Source organism: Penaeus vannamei, chromosome 20 (assembly GCF_042767895.1).
Source record: "Penaeus vannamei isolate JL-2024 chromosome 20, ASM4276789v1, whole genome shotgun sequence".
NCBI classification, from domain to species: Eukaryota; Metazoa; Arthropoda; class Malacostraca; order Decapoda; family Penaeidae; genus Penaeus; species Penaeus vannamei.
The window spans coordinates 3,576,461-3,603,960 of record NC_091568.1 but is presented as its reverse complement, the minus strand read 5'-3'; the positions used below and the strand labels follow the sequence as shown (position 1 = coordinate 3,603,960).

Here is a 27,500-nt window from a genome sequence, read left to right as displayed (position 1 = left end):
GTTTTAAGATTGATCTTGGATTCTGATCACTATTATCTTTAATATTGCATGCAAAAAACACTTTACCGAGTTGATACTATGGTAGAAAAATATACAATACACAAACTAGATTTATTGAAACGAGACAACTGCTTCGGAATCGTCCTCGATTCTATCTTCCGAAGATGGAATGGAGGACGATTCCGAAACTGTTGTCTCACTTATTTTAATGAATCTAGTTTGTGTATTGTGGGTTTTTCTGTCATTTTTAATGTTGCTTGATAAAAAGTTATTATCCATTTCACGCATTGTTGTTATGATTCAGGAGGGATACGAGGCGCTATATTCATTTATTAGGCTAAAGTATGAAAAAAATGCTCTGAAGCGTAAGCCAATAATAACTAACTTCCTGGACTATTTTACAAATGTGAATGACTCAACGCATATTTTCATATTGACAAGTATAAAATGATAGAGATATTTTCACGTGATGTTTTCTGTATACCAAAGTACACGATGAAATTCTTGTCCGTCAGCCAGTGCAGTGAATCTCATATGCAATTTACATGATAATGGAAGATACGTCTTGAGGAAAATCAGGTAGTTTTAGTTTTTATTGTATTTTTCTCTCAAAAGATCGTTTGGCAAAGAGGAATCTATCTGAATAAAAAACAATCAACAACTGAAAACTTGGATCTAGTTATGCTCAAACAGTAAGTACTCCACAAGCAACGTATTCTTCACACAATAACTGTAATTAACCTTTTATCCTCATTCCAGACAGCAGAGAGGAGTGAGTCTCGTCTCAAAAGCAATGTCATCGACCTGGAGCTCTTACTCTCACAGCTGTCCAAGCCCGACGGCCCTCATGACCTGCCACAGGACCAGATGCTCATCCTCCAGAACCAGTTACCTGTGAAGACTAATGAGAGCGCGTCTACTCCAGGTAATGTTCTGCAAGGATTACGATGAATTTGAGTGATTTACTATTGTCATTCATAAATACCATTACCATCATTATTTACCCTTATTATCATTAGTATTACTAATTTACGACCACTGATTATCGCCCCGTTTTGCGTACATGTAAAACGTTGCGTACATTTAAAACGCATTTCTGGGCGTTGGAGTATTCTGAAGATACTCCGCGTTGACTTCTTTTTAGTGAATGAATACTTTGTTGATATCAGATAAAGCGACCGGCAAGAGGGTGCTGCGCCTCGCCGTGTTCTCCGACGACGCCCTCCTGAACCACCTCTCCGACCTCTACCCCGAAGACCCGCTCACCGCCACCGAGAAATACATCACCACGGGCGTTTTGGCGGTATGTATCGAGTGCAGGGGGGGGGGGAGAAGGAGAGAGAGAGAGAGAGAGAGAGAGAGAGAGAGAGAGAGAGAGAGAGAGAGAGAGAGAGAGAGAGAGAGAGAGAGAGAAAGCAGTAACGCGGGATTATCTGCCACTAAGACTAGTAGTGTCTAGTAATAGGAAAAATATATATCCCATAACTTTGATTAACTTTTTAAACTCGAATAATCCTTCACAGATCGAGAAGCTCATGCAACAGGCCGTGGGTGAGGGCGTGGAGTTCAAGATAAAGCTGGTGCAGGTGGGCGTGTGGGCTGAGAAGGGGGCGACGCCCTTCAACACCAACGGCCTTTCATCCAGTAACTTGCTGAACTTCTGCGAGTGGGCGAGCGAGAGGAAGCCCGGGCGCGGCGATCCCGGGTACTGGCACCACGCCATGATGTTGACAGGGTGAGTAGCTTCTCATACACCGTGGAAATTTCACGTCACAAAGGTCTGAAATCTGTAGTTCCTTCGGAGGGTCCCCAGACAGAGCCAGAGGAGGCTGTGGCGCATGCCGAGGGGAGAGATCTGGCCGCACTGACCGTGCACATGGTTCACGACGGCATTGTAAGGACCCGCTTTCGCTCTGTTCCTCAGGAAGGAACTGTTCGAGACGACGAAGGACTCTCTGGGCGTGACCTTCGTGGGCGGCCTGTGCCATCCTCGGACGTCGTGCTCCGTGGTCGAGGCCAACTCCTTCAAGGCCGTCCAAGTGGCCGCCCACGAGCTGGCGCACTCCATGGGCGTCCCGCACGACGGCGAGGGGGCGGCCGCCCGCTGCCCCAGCGAGGGCTTCATCATGGGCCAGTCGCTCTCCGAGGAGACCTTCGACTGGTCCAACTGCTCGCGGGACGCCATCAGCGCCTTCCTCAAGTAAGCATTTGTCAAATAATCTTCTTGATATTTTATAATGACTATTTTTTTTTATCGTCCATGGAAAGTAAATAAGTGTGGAAAGCTTGTCTATATGATTTATGTTGAAAAGAGAGAGAAAAGCGAATTCCAAATATCCAAAGTTATTGTTTTTATGTGTGGGTGGACGCATGAATTGAAATTTTGTGTGTTGACCATCTCTTTGTCAGGATTATAAAAAGAGAAAACTTAGATTGACTGAAAAATGGGGTCAATTATCAATCAATAGTTCCACGGGACGAACTCTGGGGAAGCTAGCTTTCTTACTAACTTTTAAATACAGACCCTACACAAGTAAACAAGAAAAATAGGACTTACAATCTTATAACTAAACATCAACAAACTGCACGAATGAGCTATTTTTCCCATTGTATCATACCCCTTCTTTTTAGGAATGATACATGCTTAGAAAGAGAGGAAGATGGCAAGGGGTACCGAGGCCTAGACCATACCCAGGGAGGACTTCCCGGCCAGAGGTACACAGCCGACGAACAGTGTGCTTTGGCACTTGGCACAAGCTACAGGGCTACTCCGTCGAAAAGGGTGAGTTTTCTGTCAAATATTCTGTCTAAATCGTCCTTGTTTCCTCACTTCATGTTTGTATTGATTATAGATATTTGAAAAATATGTATTTATTTATGTGTACGTCATGAACTCTCGTAGTGTTTTCTTTCGAACGACTTTTATTCGACAAGAAAAAAAAAACAATATCTATACATTCAACTGAGACAATTCATATCAATAGCACGCAATCCTATCTCAGAAAATAGGACCCTTTTCCACAAAGCTGACAACGAATCCCCCATAACAGAGTATATGTGAGTATCTCATGTGCACCAACGGCGTGACGACCCGCGGAACCCACCCGGCCCTCCCCGGCACCTCCTGCGGGAACAACCGAGTGTGCGTCGCAGGCCAATGCAGGGCAGGAGGAGGCGGAACCCGACCGCCCAGTCAACCCAGCCCACCGAGCAACCCTGATAGGCCTCCTACCTGGCCTCCTAGCAACCCTGACAAACCTACCTGGCCTCCTAGCAACCCTGACAAACCTACCTGGCCTCCTAGCAACCCTGACAAACCTACCTGGCCTCCTAGCAACCCTGACAAACCTACCTGGCCTCCTAGCAACCCTGACAAACCTACCTGGCCTCCTAACAACCCTTACAAGCCTCCTAACAACCCTTACAAGCCTCCTAACAACCCCAACAGGCCTCCTAACAACCCTTACAAGCCTCCTAACAACCCCAACAGGCCTCCTAACAGACCTAACAGACCCAACAGACCCGCTAATAAGCCCGTCCCGTTTAGTGGTGTTGAAGAAACAGATGGAAACATCGTGAAGAAAGAAAAATTTCCACTGGCAACCATTCCTAGTGAGGTAAGTGTATCTCCTAAAAGGTATTATCTATTTTATATGCTTTAAGTCTACTTCCGTATTGTTATTCATAAAGTCTCAGAAAAAGTAAAACCTATGAGAAAACGCTCACGCACGCACCCATATAGCAAACACAAACACACACTATGCGAAAACACACACGCACACACATGCAGCGAACCTAAAGTAACACACACACACACACTACGAAAAAACGCACACACACTCACATACAGCGAACACAAATACACACACTGTGAGAAAACGCACACGTACAGACACATACAACGAACACAAACACACGTACACTCACAGTCAAAGTCACAACCACAAACAAACACATTTTTGTCTAATCACGTCCTGATAATTCTCCTCTCACTTCCGCAGCTGGCGAACATACCTATGCCTTACCGGTGTCACTTCATGCCTCCTTTCCTCCACCGTTATATCGGCTGCGGCAATTACCCCAACCGCAACCCTCACTCGCCCGAAGCCCCTGCTGGACAAACTCCTGGATATCTGGACACCACTGCCGAAATTTACGAACATTCTTTGGATGATGAAGAAAGTAAACAAATGCAGGATTCCCAGGTTAGAGGAGAAAATCACGGTCCTATTTTGAGTGACGGCGCTCAAAACCTTTCCTACGGTGAGGAAGCGAAAAATTCATCCATAACTGAGGGAATTCCTGATTATGTTATTAGTGGAGAACTACAGCAGAGCTTGACTTTCACCGGAGTTGAACATTCCACCCATGCTAGCCAAGGTCAGGAGATACTCACCCCCATCCAAGGTCTTCAAAATGTCTCTACTACCATGAATGAAATTGGAGACAACCAGAATTCCACGCATCAAGTCCAGCCGCTCCCATCTACCATACAGCAAGCCCAAGAGGTTATTGCTACCACATACCAAGAGACACCGACCACTACTACTATACAGGACGTCACTAAGCCTCCTATCACTACAAAAAGCATTACAAAGTCTCCTGTCATTGCATACCAAGGCAGTGATTATGATGTCACTACCCATGCGACAAATATGTTCCAGATGTCTGCTGAGCAAATGGCCCCAACTGTCAATGTGGAAGTCGTTCACCCACTCACAACGGAAAATGTTACAAGTGCAGCGACTCCAGCCCTAGGTATGGGATATTCGCTTACATATAATGCCACTGCAGAACAAGTGAGTACAGCTGAACCGGCCACAATGGAGCACCAACAAGCCATTACACAGTCAATTTCCGTAGAAGAGGGAACCACTACAGAACCTGTTACAGAACCAAACCCCACAAAACTGCCTGAACAAATGTCCATAGAAAAATCTGATACACCACAGAGTACCACAGAACAGCCTGTTGCAGAACTAACAACAGACCAACGTGTCGAAAAACTAACATCTGCATATCAAATTGCCACAGAACAACCTGCTTTTGAGCAAAATACTGAAGAACCTGATACAAAACTGATTACTACAAAGCCACCTACTAAACAAGTTATTGCAGAACAAATCTTAACAGAACAGCTTGGTACTGAACAAACCATTATAGAACAGCCTCATACAGAAAATACCACAGCAGAGGAAATCACTACTGAACATCCCGCAGCAGAAACAACCACAGGGGAACAAATCACTGTCGAAGAGGTGGCAATAGAGCAACCTGCCACAGAACAATCTTCAGAGGAAATCACCACGGAAAAATCTACTAACGAACAGTCTACTACTCCTGAATCAAGTACCACTAAACAAAACCCAGTTGAAGAACCTCCTTCAGTACCGATGACTGCAACGAACGCGGTTTCAGAACAGACCTTCACCAAACCTGTTCAAAATCCCGAGGAAGACCAGAGCGCCAAAGACAACTCGGAGGAAGACCAGAGCAATACCATTTTTTCTGTGGAAGATTTCAACGTCACCGGATCAGGTCTTCACTTCTCCATCCCGTCACACTTGCTGCACAGTTTCTTGGGTCCTGTGCTCATGGGATCCCTGGCGAAGGACGCGCCAACGCCCAAAGGACGTCTGAAGGATAAACATCTTTTCAAGGAAAGCTTCGGTCATCAACGTAATGCGTTTGCAAGGTAAGGTGTTTTCGTTAATGCTTATAATTGTCTGTATATTTATTCAACTCTGATTGTATTCTGAGATAACTGCGGAATTCATATACATTACAGGTACTTTAATATTGCCTGTTAAAGAAACATTTATCATGCCATTTTTTAGTCTTTAATATATACACGGCCCTCTTCCCTTCCCCCTTAAAGAATCGCCAATCTCCGGGAGGGGCATCATCAGGCGCCTGTAGTAGCTGCCACTGCGCCCACCCACACACGCGCTATTCGTATCAGCCCTTGTTCCCGCGCGTGTGGAGGCGGGACGCGTTCAGTCGCCCAGGTAAATTCTAAATACATATCTATAACCACTTCTTGTATATACGATTACCGCCATACAGTCGTAGTTGTGAACATCTTAACAGCATTATGCCCGTTGTTGACAGGTGTGTGTCAAGATGGACTCTCCAGAGGTCGAAGTTTCGGAGGAGTTGTGCGACGGCCTTCCTTACTCCTTCTCGCCCTTCAACCAGTCCTGCAACACTTTCCCTTGTTCGATTCCCAAGTAAGTATTTCATTCAGTATTCTTTCCGTCACACACACACACACACACACACACACACACACGCACGCACGCACGCACGCACGCACGCACGCACGCACGCACGCACGCACGCACGCACGCACGCACGCACACACACACACACACACACACACACACACACACACACACACATACACACACACACACACACACACACACGTTCGTTCATGCATATCAAAATGCATAGTTCGCCACTCCAATCTCAACCGATAACGACTTACATTTAACTTCCCCTCAGATGGGTAGTGGGTCCATGGAGTGCGTGTTCTGACTGGTGCGGTCTGGGCATCCAGCGTCGATTTGTGGCATGCGGCCTCCCCCTGGTTGCGGGAACGTCGCCCCTGGCTGCGGGTCGCTTCCTGACGCCGGCCCGGTGCTCAGGGGCCCATCCGACGGAGGTCAGGCTGTGCAAGGGGCCCTGCGTGGAAGGTGAGGCGAGGCGAGCCGCTCGACCCGCCTGATCAATGTCGGGCGTCGCATGGAGAGACGAACGGGCGGGATCTTACTCATCTAATTTTGTTTATGATTTTATGGATGGTTATATTGATGCTAATGAGTAGGACTTTACCTGTTGGGATATATATTTTCTCTTTCATCGCCATACCTATCAGTTTCGTTACAAATTATATCTTACAATCATTTTGTAACCCACAGTGGACTGTACTGTACCTGGAAATGCCCTACACCCTGCCTGCCGTCATCTTCTTAAGGACACGCCCTTGGAGAAAGACCACGCCCGCCAGAGCTCCCTCAGATGAAACGCCGTAAATTAGTTAATTAAACTGTTAACCAGAATTTGGCCCAAGAACTGTTTAAAGCAGTGGTATCTATAATGAAGTATTTGCACTTTGAATATGTGAAGTACAATATGTACTATGTGTATTATAAGAACTGGTATTGGATTTGAGATAATGTTCAGAATTCATCAATGCCAGGGTTTGTGATAATTGAAAACGTAATTTAGGCAATTATTTATTTATGCAATGCATTATTAACTTATTTTGAAATAATAAAATAGTTTGTAGATTTCCGTATTTCATTTTTACACGAAAACCCCTTATACTTCTAAAAATAACGCGAGAAAGACACTGCGCGTGTGAGAAGAGTCACACATGCAGCCGTTATAATTAATACATTGAACAAAGGTTTCATGTCAGTGGGTACAGAACAAACGCATGTATGTATTTCTCCGTCTTCCTTTACCCGGGACTGTACTCTGCGTATATAAATTTAGATACCGTACCCTTTGACTTTATACTGATGGATGCCATTAACCATGAGATATCGGTGCTAAAACATATCGATAAAAAAGTACAAATTACTTGTATGGAAAGTAAAGACACTATAGGTATTGATTGAAGGTGATGTAACTAAACGTTTCTTGCGAAATGAAATATCCTTCCTGCCTGTTGGGATTTCTAGATCTCGCAGCTTTATAGATTAATGGATAGTAAAAACTGTTATAATACATTGATAGTCAAACTTGAGTTATCTATTTCCGTAATCATAAAATTGGGTATTATTCTCACCACACCTTTCCCGTGTCGCAGAGACGTGAAATCAACCTCAACTTCTTTTAATTTAACCGGGAAAACATTTGTTTACTTACCACTTGAAATACATCTTTTAAAATAAAACTACAAGAATATACATTTGACAATGAAGTTCTAGGCACTGATATTTTGAAATTTGAATATCAAGACAATCGAAATCTCTCTTGCGTGACCCTGTTCTAGACGGGGAATGTTTACACTGTATGACAGTTCTTGTGATTTTCTCTCATTTTTAAGGTTGCATTTCTACGTATTCTCGGCACTGATTAATAAGTTCTCATATTCCGTCACACACCATGTCGGAATCCTATGGTAAGAGCTGATATCGATGATTGTCTATGGTAATATATTTGAAATAATGAGGTTAGTTGTAGAAATAGATAAAGTTTTATCAAAGGCGTTGTAAAAACTCTTGAGGGAAATTTTTCTTCGTCTTTAAGGTTCCCACGAAGGTAATAGATTTAATATTAAGTAAACAGATTATTGTGACGTCCACTTGTATTGTGGGTGGAATTTTTAAGAAGCTTAGAATTTTCCTCTGACAAGTCTTATATTGTTAATAATTACACGAATTTGTCAAACTGTTTCTTTCAAAGATGGGATAAGGTAATAGTAAATATTGTCCAATGCAATGGTTGTTAACCCTTTTAGCATCAAACCCCCATCAAATAGTTGAACCTTGCTTCCCTCCTCATATTTTTACCAAAAGACTAAAAATCACTCTAGAATGGAAATAATCATTCACCTTAACACAGGCAGCACTTTTGTAACTGCAACACTTGTTAACCCCTTAGTGAGGGGCATGCCTGTAGTCGTCATGACATATGACATGTATACACGTCATAACTCGCTCTAGAGAGTGAGCATGTGGGCTGGCTGTACACAGCACCTTCCCAGCCAGAAAGGCTATATTGTGTAATTATTATGTCACAGGAAATTCTGGCCCAGACATGATAGGGTTAACAGAATTCCTAATAAAATTAGAGAAATTCCATTTTTTTCCTGTAGCTCTTCCTTTCCCAATTCTATTCACTTGACATACCCCTGAAATTAATACCCAGGGCTATGATGGCCATGAAATGTTTATTGCAATTCAGTTATGCTATTTTTTTCTTCTTCTTCTTACTGAAGAAACATGTATTGGTCATAATGTATATGATTTGTATATTATTGAAATAAGGGTTGATTTTATTTTGTTCTGCCGAGAAGATTGAACTGAAGTAGAGATTTTACTTGATGAAAAGACAAATTGTGTAAAATGTCTGATTCTTTCCAATTATAAAATCAAATTTCATTGCAATATACTCGCCCACATGACATACTCTGTACAGTAATCATGGTTACATTGATGCTTTGTAGGCACTGTGGCAGGAAGGTCAACAGCCATCCTCCTTGCATATTTTAGCTAGTTAGAGCTTAGGAATGGTTACCTAATTAATGATGTCTTTTGGTTAATTTTACACAATAGTTCTGCATGACGGATCACAGCAATTTTGATATCAATGGATTTCTAACACTCTCTACAGTCCAAATATATAGAAATTATTGTGATGACCCCCCACCCCACCCCCCACTAGTGACAGTCTTGGAACTGATAGCAGGGGAGGGCATGAAAGGTACCAGGGAATTTATGGGATAAAATATGAATGAAATACACAGAATCAGTCACTATATTCCTTAATGCAGGGGGCTGTGCCCCCTGCAACCCTTCTCCTGGGGCCTGCCACCCACCAACCCCCGCAATAGAAGACAAAAGGCATCTTTTCCGGTGGCAATTAGGGTGTTGCGAGATGCGCCACAATACCAATAGCTGTCTCGTGATCGAAGGCGAGACTGGCCTCTAAGCTCTGCCCATTTGTGACGTAATGGGAATGATCGTTGTTGACGGCTTGCTATTTTAATGTACTGGTTATATTTCCAACAAGTACACAGTATTTTGGAATATGATATCCAAGATGGCTTTTGATATCTAATGCTGGGTATTGCGGTGTTATAGATATCCAATACAAGTACGAATATGCATGAAATATCCAAAGTAGAAGGAATGCATCTGGCAACTTGATTAAAGTTAACCGTCTGCTCGATTCTTGTCGCTCAAGAGGTGTTGCATTTCTCGTAACTGCTGAAAAAGATGCCTAAAGAATCTACCACATATTCACAGTAGGGTAGAGCTTAAGACCAACATGCGGGAGCACCTGATGCCGCGTCAGTCTGACACTTTCTCCTGTCGTGAATATGTGGAGCATTCTTTGTTTTCTTAGGCGGTGATTGGTGGACAACAGCCTCCAATGGGGAGGTCACAAAGGGCACAGCCCACAGCATTAGAGAATATAGTGACCAATTCTATGTACATTATTCATATTTTACCCTGCAAATTCCCTGGTACTTTACATACCTTCCCCTGCTATCAGGGCCAAGAATGTGGAGATTTGGGGGGTTTAGGGGGGTTTCCATGCAATAATTTCTATATATTTGAATACAAGAGAGTGGCCAATCTGCTGTGTGAAACTATTGAGTAAAATTACCATTCCTGGTTATAGTGTCAGAGTATAGTAGCTAAATTCTAGATTTTTCAATTCCATGTGACTTTTGATCACTCTTAATAAGTAAAGAGCAACTAGCAGCTCATTCAACTTTTACTTTTTTCTCCTGTCCCATTAGAAGTACATCATATTCTTCATGATTTTATAGAAACATATTTAGTATTTACAACAGCTCACCGTGCCGTAGCCCTTCATGGCACAATGAATCATCCTTTGTGTTTGAAATTATCAGATAGTCAGCAACAATCAATCTTGATGCATTTCATCTGCATGGTAACCTCCTTTAAACAAGCTGGACATTTGTGGGTATGTGCGACATAATCATTGATCATAGTTTAATTTAAAAGAAAAATCATTTATTAATGATGTTGTCCACTTCTGGTTTAGCTATCTCTTTTTTCCCATGTCCAAAAGTCCCTCCATATATCATCATCGTGCATCACCAAAGTATAGTTGTATGGGCTCTATCTGCCGGAACATAAGACTGAGGGGAATTTCAGCTCGGAGTGAAAGAATTCTTGCCACGCTGGGAGAATTAGCACAAGGTATACAACAAAATTGGTGCCATATTGTTGTCATGGTGCTTAAAAGATTAGAAACAGTAATATAAAGCTGCATATCATTTTCAAAGTATTATATTTTATCAACATGCATTTAATTATCTGAAGTAATAAATAAACATACCTGTCTTTTTGTTTCATTAGATAATGAATTCTATGAAAACATCTACTGGGAGTTTTGTAAAATATTTTGATGAAGTATTGAAATAGAGTAAAATAATTCAATGTTAGACTTATTATACATGATTGAGAAATTAAATTGATTATTTAAGTACTAAAAGTTTATATCAAAATAATGACATTTTCAATCTCAGTGCATCCCTGCATCCATCACTGATTGAGTTTCCAGATGCTATGTTTTGGACAAAATATTTGGTTGTACAACTCTATTTGGTGTACTCAATATCCCAAACCAGAGACAATATAGCACCTCCACACAAACCTTCATGATACAAGAATGAGCTTTGAACAGCCTCAAATAGTCAAACTTCCTGAACCCCAAACAATAAGCATTCTTGTTGACCTGCATTCAAATCCCCTGCTGCCAGTGGATGGTAATCACAGCCACTCCTTAAACATTGGGTTATTTCGAAGCAAAATAAACAGACAGATTGTCATACCAAACAGAATAACCATTGTCACAAATGGAACAAACTAAATTGTTATTATTAATATAATAGTGGCAATATATATATACAAATACAAATATATACAATTATACAAACTTGACCTTTCTAAAATATACACGGTTGAGGTCTGTTTGCCAGAGTAGTGACAGTACTTTAGCTAACAGTTGATGTTAACATTGGGTTATTTCGAAGCAAAATAAACAGACAGATTGTCATACCAAACAGAATAACCATTGTCACAAATGGAACAAACTAAATTGTTATTATTAATATAATAGTGGCAATATATATATACAAATACAAATATATACAATTATACAAACTTGACCTTTCTAAAATATACACGGTTGAGGTCTGTTTGCACAGAGTAGTGACAGTACTTTAGCTAACAGTTGATGTTTTAGTGCTTGCAAGGATTTTTCAGTGGTTATTGGCATTTATGAATGGAAGTATTAGGAATTATTTTTTCATATTACAGTATTTTTCTATTCATATGAAGGATATAGTAGGCCCCCAATATTCATAAAGGTTACATTCCTAGATTGCTCATAAATGTCATATAGGTTTTCTGATCATGGTAGCTTAGTGCTAGATGGTACTGGTCCCATTATTCGCAAGGCCAATTTATGTGCTCAAACCATCATAATACCTTATTACAAGAAAGTGCTCAAGGACATCATACCTATTTTGAATGCCCATATATAACTGTAGTTTCAATATTTTAAGAAAACATGTTTGCTCTACAAAAATAGCCAGTAATGACAAAGAAATATTGAGAATTTATTTATCATTTACCAATGTTATATGAGTATAAGTGATAGTGGCTGAAGGATGGGCAGGTATGAAATTACCAGGACCTAGCCAATGGGACTTTAATCCGTTTATTCTAGTGGTTTAAAAGTCGCATGTTGCTCATGTTTGGGTCTACATTTTTGCCCCCACCCCCCCTCCCTCCCTCCCTCCCTCCCTCCCTCTCTCTCTCTCTCTCTCTCTCTCTCTCTCTCTCTCTCTCTCTCTCTCTCTCTCTCTCTCTCTCTCTCTCTCTCTCTCTCTCTCTCTCTCTCTCTCTCTCTCTCTCTTTCTCTTTCTCCCCCCCCACACACACACATGCACGCACATATGAGAGAGAGAAAGCGAGAGACAGATGCAAAGATTGTCAAATATGAAATCGTGTAATTTGGTGTAAAATTGTTGAGAAGTGAAGGAGAGAGAGAGAGAGAGGGGGGGTTATGAGGACAAGGAATGAACCAGGGAGGGGGAAGTGCCCCCCTGTAGAATCTACCAATGATATTTCCTCATTTTGGGTATGGGGTGAGGCATATCTAGCTGATGTACATGATTGGTGGAAATAAGGATGGTGGGTGGAGTTACAAAATCTCTAGGGCAGTGTACGTAGTCTAACAATAGATCCAGTACAGAATACAGTATCACTCAGCAACATCTAAAATCCAATGGAATTATGACAACAACGGTGGCATCACTGTATGTTCCACGTGCACTTCGTGATGCTGGTGTCAGTGTCACTATATAAAATAGGTTGAATTAATCATGAATATAGTACGTGATTTTGCACTTATTATGTAGGTATGCATTATATTACACTAGGCTATGATAATGATCTCATTTTGTGAGTAGTGGGTTTGAATTACAAAAATAAATCTGCTCTTCAATAAAAAAGGGGATATGTATTGATACATAAAATCAGCTGCCTGTTGCAGCATGAAGTATCCCAAAACCTTGCTTGTTGTTGTGGAGAGGCTTAGGAGACAGAGACTGGATCCCAAGGTAGGGGATTTCCCCTACTTTGGGCTTCAGCCCTCGCCTCAACTAATATTGCTTTGTCTTTTCTTCTCCTCCCTTCCCCTTTCGTATATTCTTCATCCCCTTCTTTTATCCCATTCCCAAGGTTTGAGAGCCCTGCTGAAAGGATGAAAGGCTGGCTTTATGCCAGTCATGAACGGCCTTTGGGAGCCATGGGCACAGTATTCCCTTGGTCAGTTGCATAGCCCTTAAACCTAATGGGGACCATAAGGGGTAGACTGTTCCTTTTCTCATTTTATGCAGGCTCATCAAGGCCAGTAATGAAGAATCTTTTCCCATAATAGAGGCATTAAGGCTTACCCCTTCATCAACTAGCTTATCTGATTTCGATTTCGATGGTTTTCCGACCCCTGTCCCTCCTTTGACCATGGCTCCGACCACTGATACTAGTACCCCCTCCACAATGTTAACTGAAAACTTGATCCAATCTAAACCACCCACCAAGGTTATTACTCAACCTCCAGAATGCATGCCTTCTTGTAGCTGCAAACCTTTTGAGTGCTCTCTTTGACTCAGCTAGTTGGGATCGATTCTTTGTGATTCCCCCCATACTCCCTTCTCTGAGAATAGTCTTCTCTCAACAGTCCCTCCAAAAACAAGTAGGCAAAGTTACCTTTCGCAGTTGCTCCGGTCATTCACTCCTAGTCACATTTATATTGGAATCCCAAGCTTTTACACTATCTAGCCTAACTGACCCTACTGACAAACCCATTTCTGCCGAACCTCACCTCTCTCTTAACCCACTAACGATGGGTGTCCCACATATGAGACACCCGAAAAAATGAACATCGTCGGGCGTCCCGCCAGTGTGACACTGTATTGGGGTTCGCACTCCGACGCAGCAGCGGGCTGCGGCTGGCGCGCAGGCAGAGTCCGGACCAGCCCGGCATGCTGATTTTTCCGGAATCTTTTATTTTCGGCTTCAAAATAAACCGGCGTTAATGGGTTAATACTTGTACTGGAACTGTTTCTATCCCCCTGACTGATTGTCCTATATATGACAAGATCTGGTCAAATTGTGAAAACTACCTACCTACCTGCTTTGCTGATTATGATGCAGTAGCAGTACAGTGCTACACTATTCCTCCCAGAGGCCAGCATAAGTTCCATGTCAGTATTACCAACATTAGCTTTTGTAGACATGACCTCCCTAATGAATTTAATATGGTGGATTGTCCTGCCATATCCAACCATATCGACTCTTTCCATGTCATTGTCAGAAATGTTGGCGTTTTGGCCACCCAGCCAAACACTGTCGGTCCACAGCCCTCTGCCCCCAGTGTGTCCAGCCTGATCAAGCCCTTTCAGTCATGTACATGTGCCAGATGCATTTTATAGGAGCTACAATGCTGATAAGCTTGAATGTAAGGTAGCAGTTCTCAGATTCAAACCAGGCCTCACTCTTTGTGAAGCAAGACAGGAAGCACAACAATGAAGTTTTTCTCTCTCTTCCTATTCCAAAACAATCTTTTGCTCTGCACTCCCCCCTCATCTCCACAAGATGTTTCTGCATCTCCCCCAGTATCTCTTCCCTCTACCCTGAACCATCCTACCTGTACTCTTCTTATCCCTCAGTCAAATCCCTTTTCCATTCTAAATCCAGATACTCAATCTCTACCACTTTATTGATTCCTACCCTTCCTCCCCCTCACTTTACCCGTCTCACCAGACAACCTAAACGTTCTGCTCCATCTTCACCTTCCACACCCTCCTACACCCTCCTTTTCCTCTACACCTCGGACATCTATCCCCTCTTCTCCTCCTCACAAGAGATCCTCTGTTTTTCAGACCTCCCTACCCAAATCCCCTCCAGAAACTCTTGAAGACTTCCAAAAATTCCCAGACATGACCCAAGAAAATGTTCCGCTACCTCATCCACCCCTAAATCCCTGTTCCTAGCCCCTCTACATTCAAAGTATTTGCAGATGTCCATTCTCCTCCCCTGCAAGTTCCCCCTACCCCTCTTTCTACTCTTTCCCAACAGACCCCATCCTCTCCTTCTCCATGTACCCCTTTCCTTTTTGTTCTCCATTATCCTTACCTCTCCCACCTGGATACTCAAGTGAATCCCTTATGTTGCAACAGTGTCCTTCTCCAGATTCCTCCCCTCCTGATACTTCACCTCCTTCCCCAGTCCCCTTATCTCATCCCCCAAACTCTTCTCTAACAGCCATCACTACCCATTGATTATTTCATAACAGCTCTTTTACCAGTTTTTGTGTAAAGCAATGTTACTATGGCTTCCCCAACAACAGATACACCCCATTCTATCCAGTCACCCTTACCTTTAACCCTTTCCTTTACTGATGTCTGATTTTCTTCATTACCCTCTTCCCAATCATACTATCCTATAACACTATAACCTTTGACATTTAACACTTGTCATACTAATGGTTAACTCATTTACCCTTTTCACCATAGTGCTGTATGGCCTTAGATATCTAACACATTTATTTGTTTCAGCCAGTAACCATTAACAGCACCATGAGTATATATATATATATTTATTTGTTGTTAAATACTGTACGCATCTGATGATTGTATGTCTTTCCTAGTACTTTGTACTTTTAATTTTTATTTCATAGTTTTTGTGATATATTTGCGTTATAATTTTTTCACAGTATTTTCAGTCTCATATATTATCTCTGATTTAATTTTTATTTTTATTTATTTATTCATTTCTTTCTTTTTTTCTTTTTTCTTTTTTCCTTTTCTTTTTTCTTTTTTTGATATATGATTAATTTATAACTTACCATAAATGTTGAGACCCAACTATTCTATACTAATGAAGACTGTATTGGCAGTTCGGGATTCCAAAATGTGTCAAACGCATAATTTGTACAGTTACTCTTTTTTTTTATATATATATAATGAAGTGAATATGCATATAAATATCATTCAGATTTATGTGGTACTTATTTTTATGATACTAGCATTTATGTCACAGGTGTGTATAATGCTAATACTTATAACATAACTGCCATCTATATGATACTAAAGCAAATGTCTTTAATGATTTGTGTCTTCTCATTATTAACATCTTTTCGTGTACGAGTGTCATACCTTTGCCACATTGTAGATTTACCATTCATAGCCAAAATATTTCATAGACTAAGATAGTATTTGGTTTCTGTTAAGATAGTAATCTAATTTAGGACTTGAGCCAAATTAATTTTATAATCAAATTTGGTAGTCATGTGCTTACTGTATGAATATAATTGGAATACAAGTTTCAGTAATATTCAACTTCTGGATTGTGTAAATGAATATTAGAAATAAATGAGCAGTAGAGCAACTGTACCTGTGAAAGTGTGTGTATTTAAGTGATTGTCCATGTGAATAATTTTTAGCTTAGGAATTGTATACTTATAGAATTGAGATCGGATAAATGCATAATGAAAAGTAACATTTTACTGTATGCCTTTAGAAAATTAAAAACAGTATTCTTAATGTATATATGATATACACTTGTATTTTGAAACTAAAAGATTTCCATAGTGATAAAAGTTAAATAGTTATCATATTTTCATGTAGGCAAATTGAAACATGCTGAGCCCTTTTCATAGCTTCCGTTGGAAACAATGAGGTCAAGGTCGTGAAATTAGCTAAATGTATAATTGTTTTAAGTATACCTGGGTAAGACTATGTTATATACTTTCTTTACTTTCATTATATTATACAAATTGTTTGAATTTGATATGCTTACGATATTAATTCACTGAAGAGCCAAACACATTGAGTAACTTCTGTTATAGGAATAAGACTTCAGAACATTTTAGTTTTACTTCTCTTGTTTAAAAAAGTATATGAATATCAATTAATTTTCAGTTTATTTATTTCAGATTTTCTTTTCAAATTCCTGGTAATTGGGAGTGCCGGGACAGGCAAATCTTGCCTTTTGCATCAGTTTATTGAGGGAAAATGTAAGTATTGGAGAAGGTAGTGTTACTCTTTGTAAATTTCAATATCATTATATGAAGAGTATTGGATTGAATGGCAAATGGAACAAGATGTTGCAGATTTGATACTTGCAATATAATTGATTATGGCTAAATGGCAAATTCTTCACTGCTTTCCTATCTCCTTTGTCTTTTGATTTTAGAAAGGTTGTATGATTTGGTTTTGTTGTATTACATTCATCCGTAGACAAGCTTTCTTTCAGCATGAGATATAGGTGCATATTTTTGAGTTTTTTGGGAGGGGAGTAATTGAATATTGGTCTATACCTGATTTTGCATGTTTGTGTTAGGTTTGTTCAGAGCAAAACAGATTGAGTGTGAACAACAGTGGATATCAGAGAGAGAGAAAAACAGACAGACAGACTGAAATAGATGGTGAGAGGCAAAGGCAATGACAAAGAGTGCTGGTTAGAGACAAGAGACAAAATGAGAGAGAGAGAGAGAGAGAGAGAGAGACGAAGACAGAGGCAGATGCAGAGAGTGCGGGACAGTGACAGAGAGTAAAAGTATGAGCTAGAGAGACAAAGATACAAGGACAAGGACATGACTGATAGTGAAAATAGGAGACAGAGACTGAGAGTTAGAGACAAGAATGAGTGAGTTTGTGTGTGTCTCTCTGTCCGTCTCTTTTGTAAGTATCCCACTTACGGACACGTGGTACATTACCGTAGTCTTAGGTACCACTGTCCTTATCCAACATGTAAGTCAATACTATATATCACTATCTTTTTACTTTTGATCTATCTTGAATATCATGTTAAAGACTTGTAGAGTGCATTTTTTCTGAACTTAGTAAAATGAACTACTGTAGTTACAAAAAGGACATAAAAAGAATAACTTCTTATTTTGAAATTCTTTTGTTAGATGATGTATTCTCTATGTACTACACTAAGTAAAACCTTTAGTCTTTCCTCAAGATCCATGATTATTACAAAAACTTGCATCTAACTATTTCACAGGTTCATGATTTAGGAACGATAATGTAGTCTAGATTTGTCTGGAATTTTCTTTTAGATAGAAAGTCTATTTTTATCAGTGAAAAGACTTGATTAAGCAGATACAAGCAAAATGGAAGTGTGATAGCTTAACATTTGAGAACATTATTGTCAGGATGCTTTTAAGTAAGACAGTTGCATATCCGTTGTTGCTAAATTTATTTCTTATTACCATTAATTATGGTAAGATTTAAAGCAAATTATGTGACTTCACATGCATTTATAGTATCTGGCACCATAGTGAAGAAGTGGCTTTATTTTAAATTCTTTTAACTTCAATGTAATGAAGTTTGATTTATTTTTAGTTAAGGCAGAGAGTAATCACACCATTGGCGTAGAGTTTGGCTCGAAAATTGTCAATGTTGGAGGCAAGTCAGTCAAGCTGCAAATATGGGACACAGCCGGCCAAGAACGATTCAGGTGAGTTCTTGTGCTATTTTACTTTCATGGATTTTGCTTAATTTATAGGTTTTCAAGTCTTTTACATTGCTACTCAAGTGACTGAATATACATTATGTATTATGTACCATATTCTGAGATGTTATGTAGAACTGTTATTCATGGAAAGTTATACATAATATTATGTAAAGTTTTTGCTAATGATAGGTCACCACATGAATATATTAGAATGGGTTATAAAGAATTTTTTCTTGCTGTAGGTCTGTCACTCGTTCCTATTACCGGGGCGCTGCAGGGGCCTTATTGGTGTATGATCTCACTTCTCGAGATAGCTACAATGCCCTTGGAAACTGGCTGGGAGATGCCCGCACACTGGCCTCTCCTAACATCATGATTCTGTGCGTGGGAAACAAGAAGGATTTGGAAGAAGAGCGACAAGTGACCTTCATGGAAGCATCAAGGTTTGCACAGGAAAATGGTAAGTTATATGTTTGAGATTAGGAGTGTATTCAGATACTTATAGGGAAAGTTCTTAAAACTGCTTATGTACATTTGAATGCAGATTCTACTAACTGCTGCATTAAATGCTGAAATGTAGATGCATAGGCTATATATCTTGGGCCATAATTCTTACCTGTCAGACAAAAGAAAAAGACATGACTGATTTTAGTAGATATAATTGTTATGTTTATTATATAAAGTGAATTATGAAAATTTGAAAATGTACCTGGCAACAGCATTAAAGTATTGATTTTCATATAACTTTTTCTAATACCCACAGAACTAATGTTCATGGAAGCCAGTGCACTGACGGGAGAAAATGTAGAAGAAGCATTCCTTAAGTGTGCTAAGAGTATTCTAGCTAAGATTGAGACAGGTTAGTAAGCTGTTATCCTATCTATAATCTTTGATTTTCAACATTTACAAGGAGGGTGTGTTTTAGCTGCCATTCAACAGTATTCCCTCAGAATTAAGATTTACAAAAAAAAGGAAAAAGAAAGAAAGAAAGAAAGAAAAAATATATATACTATGTATATGTATATGTATATGTATATGTATATGTGTATATATACATATATATATATATATATATATATATATATATATATATATATATATATATATATATATATATATATGTATATGTATATATGTATATGTATATATGTATATGTATATATGTATATGTATATGTATATATATGTATATATATATGTATGTGTATGTGTATGTATATGTGTATGTATATGTATATGTATGTATATGTATGTATATGTATGTATATATATATATATATATATATATATATATATATATATATATATATATATATATATATATATATATATATATATATGTGAACTTATAATAAATCCAACCATTTTCATATTAGTTATACTTGCAGCTGTTTATAAGCTTATCTCATGCTATTTATATAGGTTTTTATTACTAAAACAATGAATTTAAGTAAATTTGAAGTGGGAAAGTAAATAAATGTTAAAAAAGAATTTAACTTTTACTTCCATGTCCAGTAACAATGTTTTTCTTCAACGGCTTGCAGTCACATTCCTTTACTCTTTGCTGATAAAGTTCAATGATTCAATAAATTAATACAATGAGCGATATACAATGAATGGCAAGGATCAAGCATTAAACCTTGGGAATAACCAGTGACCACATTAAAAGCTATTCATACAAAGGGGATGGGTATGGGTGCTTTATTACCATGCCTCTTTAGTTAGTGTGTGTCCAGAAGAATCTTTATGCTGTCACTCTGAAGTAAATCAGTTACATTACTCAAAATCAAAAAGTGACGAACTGTGGATTCTTTTATTTATTTATTTTTTAAGACTCTTTGGTGATCTTATGAAAAATCTCAACCCTCATTTGGATCGCAACCATGGGGTTGGGAACCACTGCTGTAGAACATAGGAAGGGAAATAAATTGTGCATATTCCTCATTCTTATTTATAGTTTCCAGTAATTCAGGTATCCTTCAGGTCATTATTTAATGCAGTGCTGCCAGGAAAATGTAATGTTCACTGTAGTTTGTTTCATGAATTGTACTGACACATACATGGGTCCACAAGTCCTCAGCCACAAGAGAGTCAGTTAGTTGACCTCATGACCTCACCTGATTTCCCCTTTCCTTGACTTTTGAGGATTCTTGTTTTTCTTTCTTTCTTCCACTAATGCTATCCATGTTGATGCTGTTTTGATTTTTATAAATATTATATATAGGTATCATAATTTTATTATAATTGCTAATAGGAATAGCAATATAAAACAAGGAGAATATTTCCAAAAATCAAAGAAAGGGTAAACAGGTAAGGTAGGTGGTAATGGTAATTAACCAAAAGATGATTAAGCATTTGTGGAGCTTTCTGTAAGTAAAGACAAATTATCATCTAAACCAACAGTGGGCATGACATGTATGTTTATCATCCCTGTTGGTAGTGAGTTAACTTACTGTTTGATACTTACTTGTTTTTTTGTTTTTGTTGTTGTTGTTGTTCTTGTGCCAAATTAAGCACAACTAATATTTAGATTTGATTTAGGGTTGATGCAGACAACAGGTTATTTCACCATAGATGACTCTCCAATATTCATAACAAGATCATCTAATTTTTCAAGGTAGCATTTGGGTACATAACAAAATGAAAATGTTTGTGTATGTACTTTTTTCATCAGCCACTGTGTATAACCACATTTACTAAAGGATTAACCCAATTCATTATTATTTTCTTTAAATAGAAGGAAACACTTAACCCTTTGACAAGATAGTAACATCAAAAGGCATATTAGAGAAAACAAAATTTCCTAAATGGTATATTGAAATCTCCAAGGACCTTGTATAGCATGACCCAACATCTAGCATGCTACCAGGAATTGATAGAGTGTAGAGTGGTGTGGCATAGGTATTTTTGTACACAGCATTCTTTAATGCCTGATATTCTTACAGGAGAGCTGGACCCAGAAAGGATTGGCTCCGGGATTCAGTATGGGGATGCCACTCTTCGCCGCCTTAACCGTGCAAATAGTCAGCGCTCGAAAGCTGGAGCCGAGTGCATGGGTTCCTCATGTAGGATTTGAAGGTTGATGAGTTGGTATATGTATGTTTAGACCCTATGAGAGTTTGTTATGGCAAAGATTGTTTAAATTTGACCAGTTTGATTGTGGAGATCTTCAGAGGGCAACGTGCTACTACTACAGATATACACTACAGTCAGATGTGAAAGCATTAGCAGTATGTTTTATTCTGAATGTTATATGACAGAGAGCATTATTTTTGAGGTGGATCACAAGCAGTGGAGAAATGTCTTGTAATCAGCACTAAAATTGTTTATGATGAAAACCTGAAAGAGTACATGGTATCAGTATTTTGTTTCATTTTTTAAAATTTATGTTGGTTTTATGTTTTGTGTCAGAGAATGCAAGGGGGTATTTTCATTGGCATTTATCTTAAGTAATAATTGGGGCCAATTTCTAATCAGGGATAAATTTGCTGTGCATTGTTTTTCCCTTTGAAATGCAGTATTTTGAAAACATTCTTTTTTGTCTATTGTTTCCTTTATCATTTTTGATGATTTAAATATGACTGTTTAGAAAGATTATTGAATATGTTTGCCTTAATGTGCAGAGAATTTTTAATGCCATTTTATTTACAAAGATTTTTTTTCTTCTTCTTCTTCTTTTTCTTTATCTTTTTCTTTTTCATATTGTGTATTTTACCTTTTCAGTCATTTTCCCTTATAAGCATAAAATATTTTGCGTGTATATATAGTCTATAGATATTAGATTTTACTTCCCAGCAATAATCTGTTTTCGTTTTTACGGGTGATGTTGAGAAAGCTGTAATTTTTGCTTTCGCATGCAGCAACGTCTCTCAAAAGTAGTCAGCTTCTTCCTCTTTTTTTTCTTTCTTTCTTTCCTTTTTTTCTCTATTAATTATCATTATCCATATCAGCATCACACAGACCAATGTTCATGGTAATTCCTATCTCTAGATTTCACAATAAACCAGAGAGAATTTGTATTGAAAATATTATGATCACTCTGGGAAGATTTCCAGGATGTGGAAATTTGCAAGATTATTTTGTTAAACTGGTAATGACAGAGTGTCCATGGTCAGTATGTAAGTACATGCTTATTACACCATTTAGATATGCAAAATACAGGTGATTCATATCTCTCTCTCTCTCTCTCTCTCTCTCTCTCTCTCTCTCTCTCTCTCTCTCTCTCTCTCTCTCTCTCTCTCTCTCTCTCTCTCTCTCTCTCTCTCTCTCTCTCTCTCTCTCTCTCTCTCTCTCTCTCTCTCTCTCTCTCTCTCTCTCTCTCTCTCTCTCTCTCTCTCTCTCTCTCTCTCTCTCTCTCTCTCTCTCTCTCTCTCTCTCTCTCTCTCATATTACCATTTCCTCCAGTACTTCTAATAATTTTCCTCTCATAATACTTGGTAATGTATAGTAGTGAATCATGGATATAAAGTATTGTTTAAAGGCATGGGGGCCTCTTAGATCATGTGTTTAAACATGAATTAAAATGTACTGTAATATTGAAACCTTAAAAGTTCAACTAAAAGTTCAACACATTTCTTGAAATTGGTGTGTTATATTGATGGCTTCATGCATTGCTATGAAAGATCTGGTAGTTCATAGGTTATTGCTACAGTGAATTTATGCATTTGTTGAAAAATAAGTTGTTCATGTACACTTGTATGTCACATTATAATGGGATTTTGATAATGCATAGCAATCTATAAATGGAGGCCTATCCATCACACTAGCTTGTGTTTCATATTGTGTTGCAGTGACATATATGCAAGGTATATGTGTGGCCACTTTATCATAAATAATGCTCTCTCCTTATTTTGTTATACTTTGGGTTGATGGTTGTGAATGTCTCAAATTATTTATATATGTGATTATGCTTTTGATTTGTTGTCTCAAGACTGTGTTTCTTCTTGATCTATATCTTTCTTTGAAAGAAACCGCAAAAGAATAAATGACACCATCGACAAGCATGTTTTGTTGCATACTGTGTAATAGATATAATAGGTAAAGTGTGTAATGTTTGAGTATATCCATATTTATGCAAATATAGAAAGATTCTTTTATTTTATTTATATGGTTCAGAACAGATATGAGGTAGATTTAAGTTATTATAATGACTCCAGAAAAAACACAGATGTGGGTTATGTGAGGGATGCCCAGGTAATGACTTTAGCAAATTCAAGAATTTATAATAAACCAGATGAACAATGTAATCTTAAGTTTTGCACTAGGATTTGAACTGCTGTGATATGATTTGTGAGTTTTTTAATAGAGAAGGCTATGTTATGCATGAATTAGAAAGTGAAAAGAAATGGAAATGACTTGATTAGTGTCTCATTTAACAGGCAATGGAATTTTATATAATTATGCTTGAAATGTACATTGCCAGAGAAGGCCCCTGAATGATTTTTCAGCTATTAATCAGCTCATGTGAAAGTGGCTTTTGCTAGTGTTAGACATATTGTTCAACAATGTTTTTGCACAGAATGAAATAAGGATTCATATTCATATGTTCAGTTCCAAATATACGATGGCCAGTCAGATATTGATTTGCTCGTAAGTGCTGAAGTAATTTAGTTCAGTTATATATTCACAGTTTGAATAATTATGAGGAAAAATCCTTGAAGTTGATACATTACTAGCTTTCAGTGTATAGTGCTATCTAAATATTTAAATGATTTTTGGATGTAGTTACTTTATGTCATCATATCTTTATGTTATATATAATGAATTGTAGGTAGGTATTGAAGTCACTGAGAAGTTATACTGCAGTCCCTTCAGATTATGTATTTTGAAAATGCTTTCATGGAGCATTATACTAGGGAATCTTCTTTCGTAGGTCACAGTCATACAATTATAAAAAAAAAAAAAAACATAAATGAAAAATGAATATGCGAAGGGATAAAGCATCATTTGTATTTGTGTTTATTGTGCATGAGCTGGACACCATTTCTATGTTTCTGATATGGTGCTTTCTCTCCAGTGATATCAGTCTGATCATAGTGGTGTTTTGGAGAATTTAATTACTGTCCTACGTGTAGTGAGCTCTATGGAAGTGCTGATGTTCATATTTCATTCAGTTTGCATTATGATTTTCCTGTGGTTAACGTGAAATATTTAGCTTTTACTCAGTATCATAGAATGTATTGATATCATTGAGGTTGGAATGTCCTGTGCTCAGAAGTTTGCTTCTGGAATTATGAACATATTTCCAAAGAAATATGTGTCAGTAGCTTTAAACTGTTTTGATATGTAATCACTCTTTTGATATTCTTTATTTCTGTTTGGATGACACTACAATCATAAGAAGTATGAGATGTTATCCAAGTTTTATATTAGCACTAAAAGTAATGCTTAGGAAATTCTATTGAGGCTAGGATCCTGATCTTCTTCCATATAATCTAATAAGAACACGTAGTAGTTTTTATGTAGCAATTGTATTAGCAGGCATTAAACCATTTCCATAAGTGATTACTTAAAAAAGAAGAGAAAAGGGAGAAAAAAAAAAAAAAAACAGAAAAAATATTGTGGGCAAACTTTATAAGCGTACATTATTGTTTTTAATATTATTATTATCATTATTATGCTAAGTTGAGAAAATGGCAAAAAATCAAGAATTGTAAGAAGTTAGAATAGGTTAAAGGAAAAACATTCACAGAACTGAAATGGAACAGACAGATACCTCTAGTGTCAGGAATCCTAGATAAACTTTTTAAAGTCTCAACGATACAAATAATACAAGTAAAAAAGGTACACTGAAACAATCTAATGCGTTCACCCGTTCTTATGTTTGTTATTCTGTTATGTAATTTGATGTGCTATATTATTTTAAAGACGTATGTGCTAACAATGACGAATCTGTAGATTCTTTTATCTTCTCTACTTACAAGTGTTTTTAAATTGGATATGGGCACATGTATGTCAGTTTGTCTGTCTGTCTGTATGAGTGTTTGATGTACAAATGAATATTTTGTATCCTCTCATTTTCAGGTTATATTTTATAGTATTTACATTGGCATAAATAATTTTTCTTTGAATTGTTGGGAGTTAAATACATCTTTCTTTTTGAATATGAAAATATAAGTAAATATTTGAAATACATACTTAAGATGGGGTTTAAGTTGTTGCTCTGAGGGTACGTAAATACATGCCCTGTCCACTGTGATTTTAGTTTATTAATTTTGTTTACGTATAGATGGATCCAGGACTGCTCAGCCATGAAGGAGGCATTTACTTGGACTACCTAATCTTGCCGGGCTACCTTGATTTTTGGAAAATATATGTCTGTTTATTTTTTATTGCTATTACTAATGTTAATAACATTATTTGAATCAGAATGTAAAATTTATATATTTATTTTTTTTTTCTTACAATATTAAGGATGAGGATGATGATAATAATAATGATCATAAGAATAACATAACAGTAAAGATGAAAATGTTATTTGGAAATAAATTTAAAAAAATTCAAGGAACAGAGGACTCAGATGAGGTTGGGTAAGCCTGCTGATTGATTCCTTGGTGACTAAACCCTGGTGGAGCTATCTATGCGTAAGCAGAATTGACAGAATAAAACAACGGTGGGCATTGTATGTTTCCTGCGCCGATGGTTTATACATCGATAAGTTCATGATTGTGGCTCATACTAAGGTTAGGCTTCAGAAAGTGTATATTGTGTCATTTTGTGCCAGATCTTCAAAATAGGAATTCGGTAAGGAATTTGCCCTGTCTAGGTAGGTTATTCTTACTAATTTCAGGTATTGGGTAATAAGCTAGATTTTTTTTTTTTTTTTTTTTTTTTTTTTTTTCTGTTGCAGTATTATGTTGAACAAAAAGAAATTCTCATTGTTTTACTTTTAATGGTGTTTATTTATATATTTCACTAATTTATTTAACTTGAGTGTTTCATTTCATCTTTTGCATTTATTAAATGTTTAGGCAATGATCAGATTATAGAATTAATTATATAATCATAAAGAAAATTTTCCGCTGTAGATTTTAAAGACCATTTTGCTCTATTGTTAAAGAAATGACGAAAACCTTATCTCATTATCTATTAACTGCTTAATTATCTAAGAAAATGCTGGTTATGTAGGTTTTATATCAGATTTATTGCCATTATTTTTAGTTGTGCATTTGATATATAATGTACACAATTTCTTTATTGTCATTTGATATTCGTTTTAGCATTAAATCTCAATTATTTAGCAATACTTTCAAAAGTTGTTGTTAAATTACTCACTCACATCAATTAAAAGCAATCATTACAATACATGACATTTTATGTAACCAGTTGAATCCTTTGTATTGTTATAGTACATAGTAAGGCTTGATTTTGAGAGAGAATTTATTTTTTTATTTTATTTTTTTTCTTTGGAGAATTATGAGATGCTGAGTGTGAATGAGTAAATGTGTGAGTAAGTCTGTATATGGTTTGGGTAATGAGAGCATGAATAGCAGAAGGATCAAGTAACCCATAAAAGTTCTGAAAGTTTTATTTGAGAACATTCCCCCAGATATGTCAGAAATTGTTGTTACATGAAGGGCCATGGGTATGTGAACCCCATTCTTTACCTGTTTTAACAAAAGGCATGCCATTTATGTTACAAATAAAATGAGTAGAATTAGGATATCTGGAAAGCATGCTGCTTTCTTATTTGCGTATTCTCAGAAGGCAGTAGATGCAGTTATGTTTTAACTTGGCATTTATTTGCTTTGTGATA

General features: G+C 37.7%; 2 protein-coding genes across 2 annotated transcripts in view; both read left to right on the top strand.

The window, feature by feature from the left end:
- The window catches only part of LOC113821132 (uncharacterized), a 14,249-nt gene extending 6,954 nt beyond the window's left edge, over window positions 1-7,295 (top strand). The window contains exons 3-13 of the mRNA XM_070135726.1: window positions 760-925; window positions 1,170-1,303; window positions 1,524-1,735; window positions 1,925-2,200; window positions 2,632-2,782; window positions 3,051-3,617; window positions 4,002-5,695; window positions 5,879-6,008; window positions 6,112-6,230; window positions 6,508-6,698; window positions 6,924-7,295. Coding sequence (XP_069991827.1) covers window positions 760-925; window positions 1,170-1,303; window positions 1,524-1,735; window positions 1,925-2,200; window positions 2,632-2,782; window positions 3,051-3,617; window positions 4,002-5,695; window positions 5,879-6,008; window positions 6,112-6,230; window positions 6,508-6,698; window positions 6,924-7,027 — 3,744 coding nt within the window. The 3' untranslated portion in view covers window positions 7,028-7,295. The remainder of the gene's footprint in view (window positions 1-759; window positions 926-1,169; window positions 1,304-1,523; window positions 1,736-1,924; window positions 2,201-2,631; window positions 2,783-3,050; window positions 3,618-4,001; window positions 5,696-5,878; window positions 6,009-6,111; window positions 6,231-6,507; window positions 6,699-6,923) is intronic.
- Window positions 7,296-7,988: 693 nt separating this feature from the next.
- On the top strand, window positions 7,989-25,378 carry Rab4 (RAS oncogene family member Rab4). Its single transcript, XM_027373602.2, has 6 exons — window positions 7,989-8,134; window positions 17,218-17,298; window positions 18,635-18,749; window positions 18,989-19,206; window positions 19,510-19,605; window positions 21,691-25,378. Exons 1-6 carry the CDS (start codon window positions 8,119-8,121, stop codon window positions 21,819-21,821), a joined length of 657 nt encoding a protein of 218 aa, XP_027229403.1. The 5' UTR covers window positions 7,989-8,118; the 3' UTR covers window positions 21,822-25,378.
- Window positions 25,379-27,500: the final 2,122 nt, after the last annotated feature.

Coding starts and splice junctions, on each gene's coding strand:
- Rab4 (XM_027373602.2), top strand. Junction 18,750..18,988: donor GCCGGCCAAGAACGATTCAG/GTGAGTTCTTGT, acceptor TTCTTGCTGTAG/GTCTGTCACTCGTTCCTATT. Junction 19,207..19,509: donor AAGGTTTGCACAGGAAAATG/GTAAGTTATATG, acceptor TAATACCCACAG/AACTAATGTTCATGGAAGCC.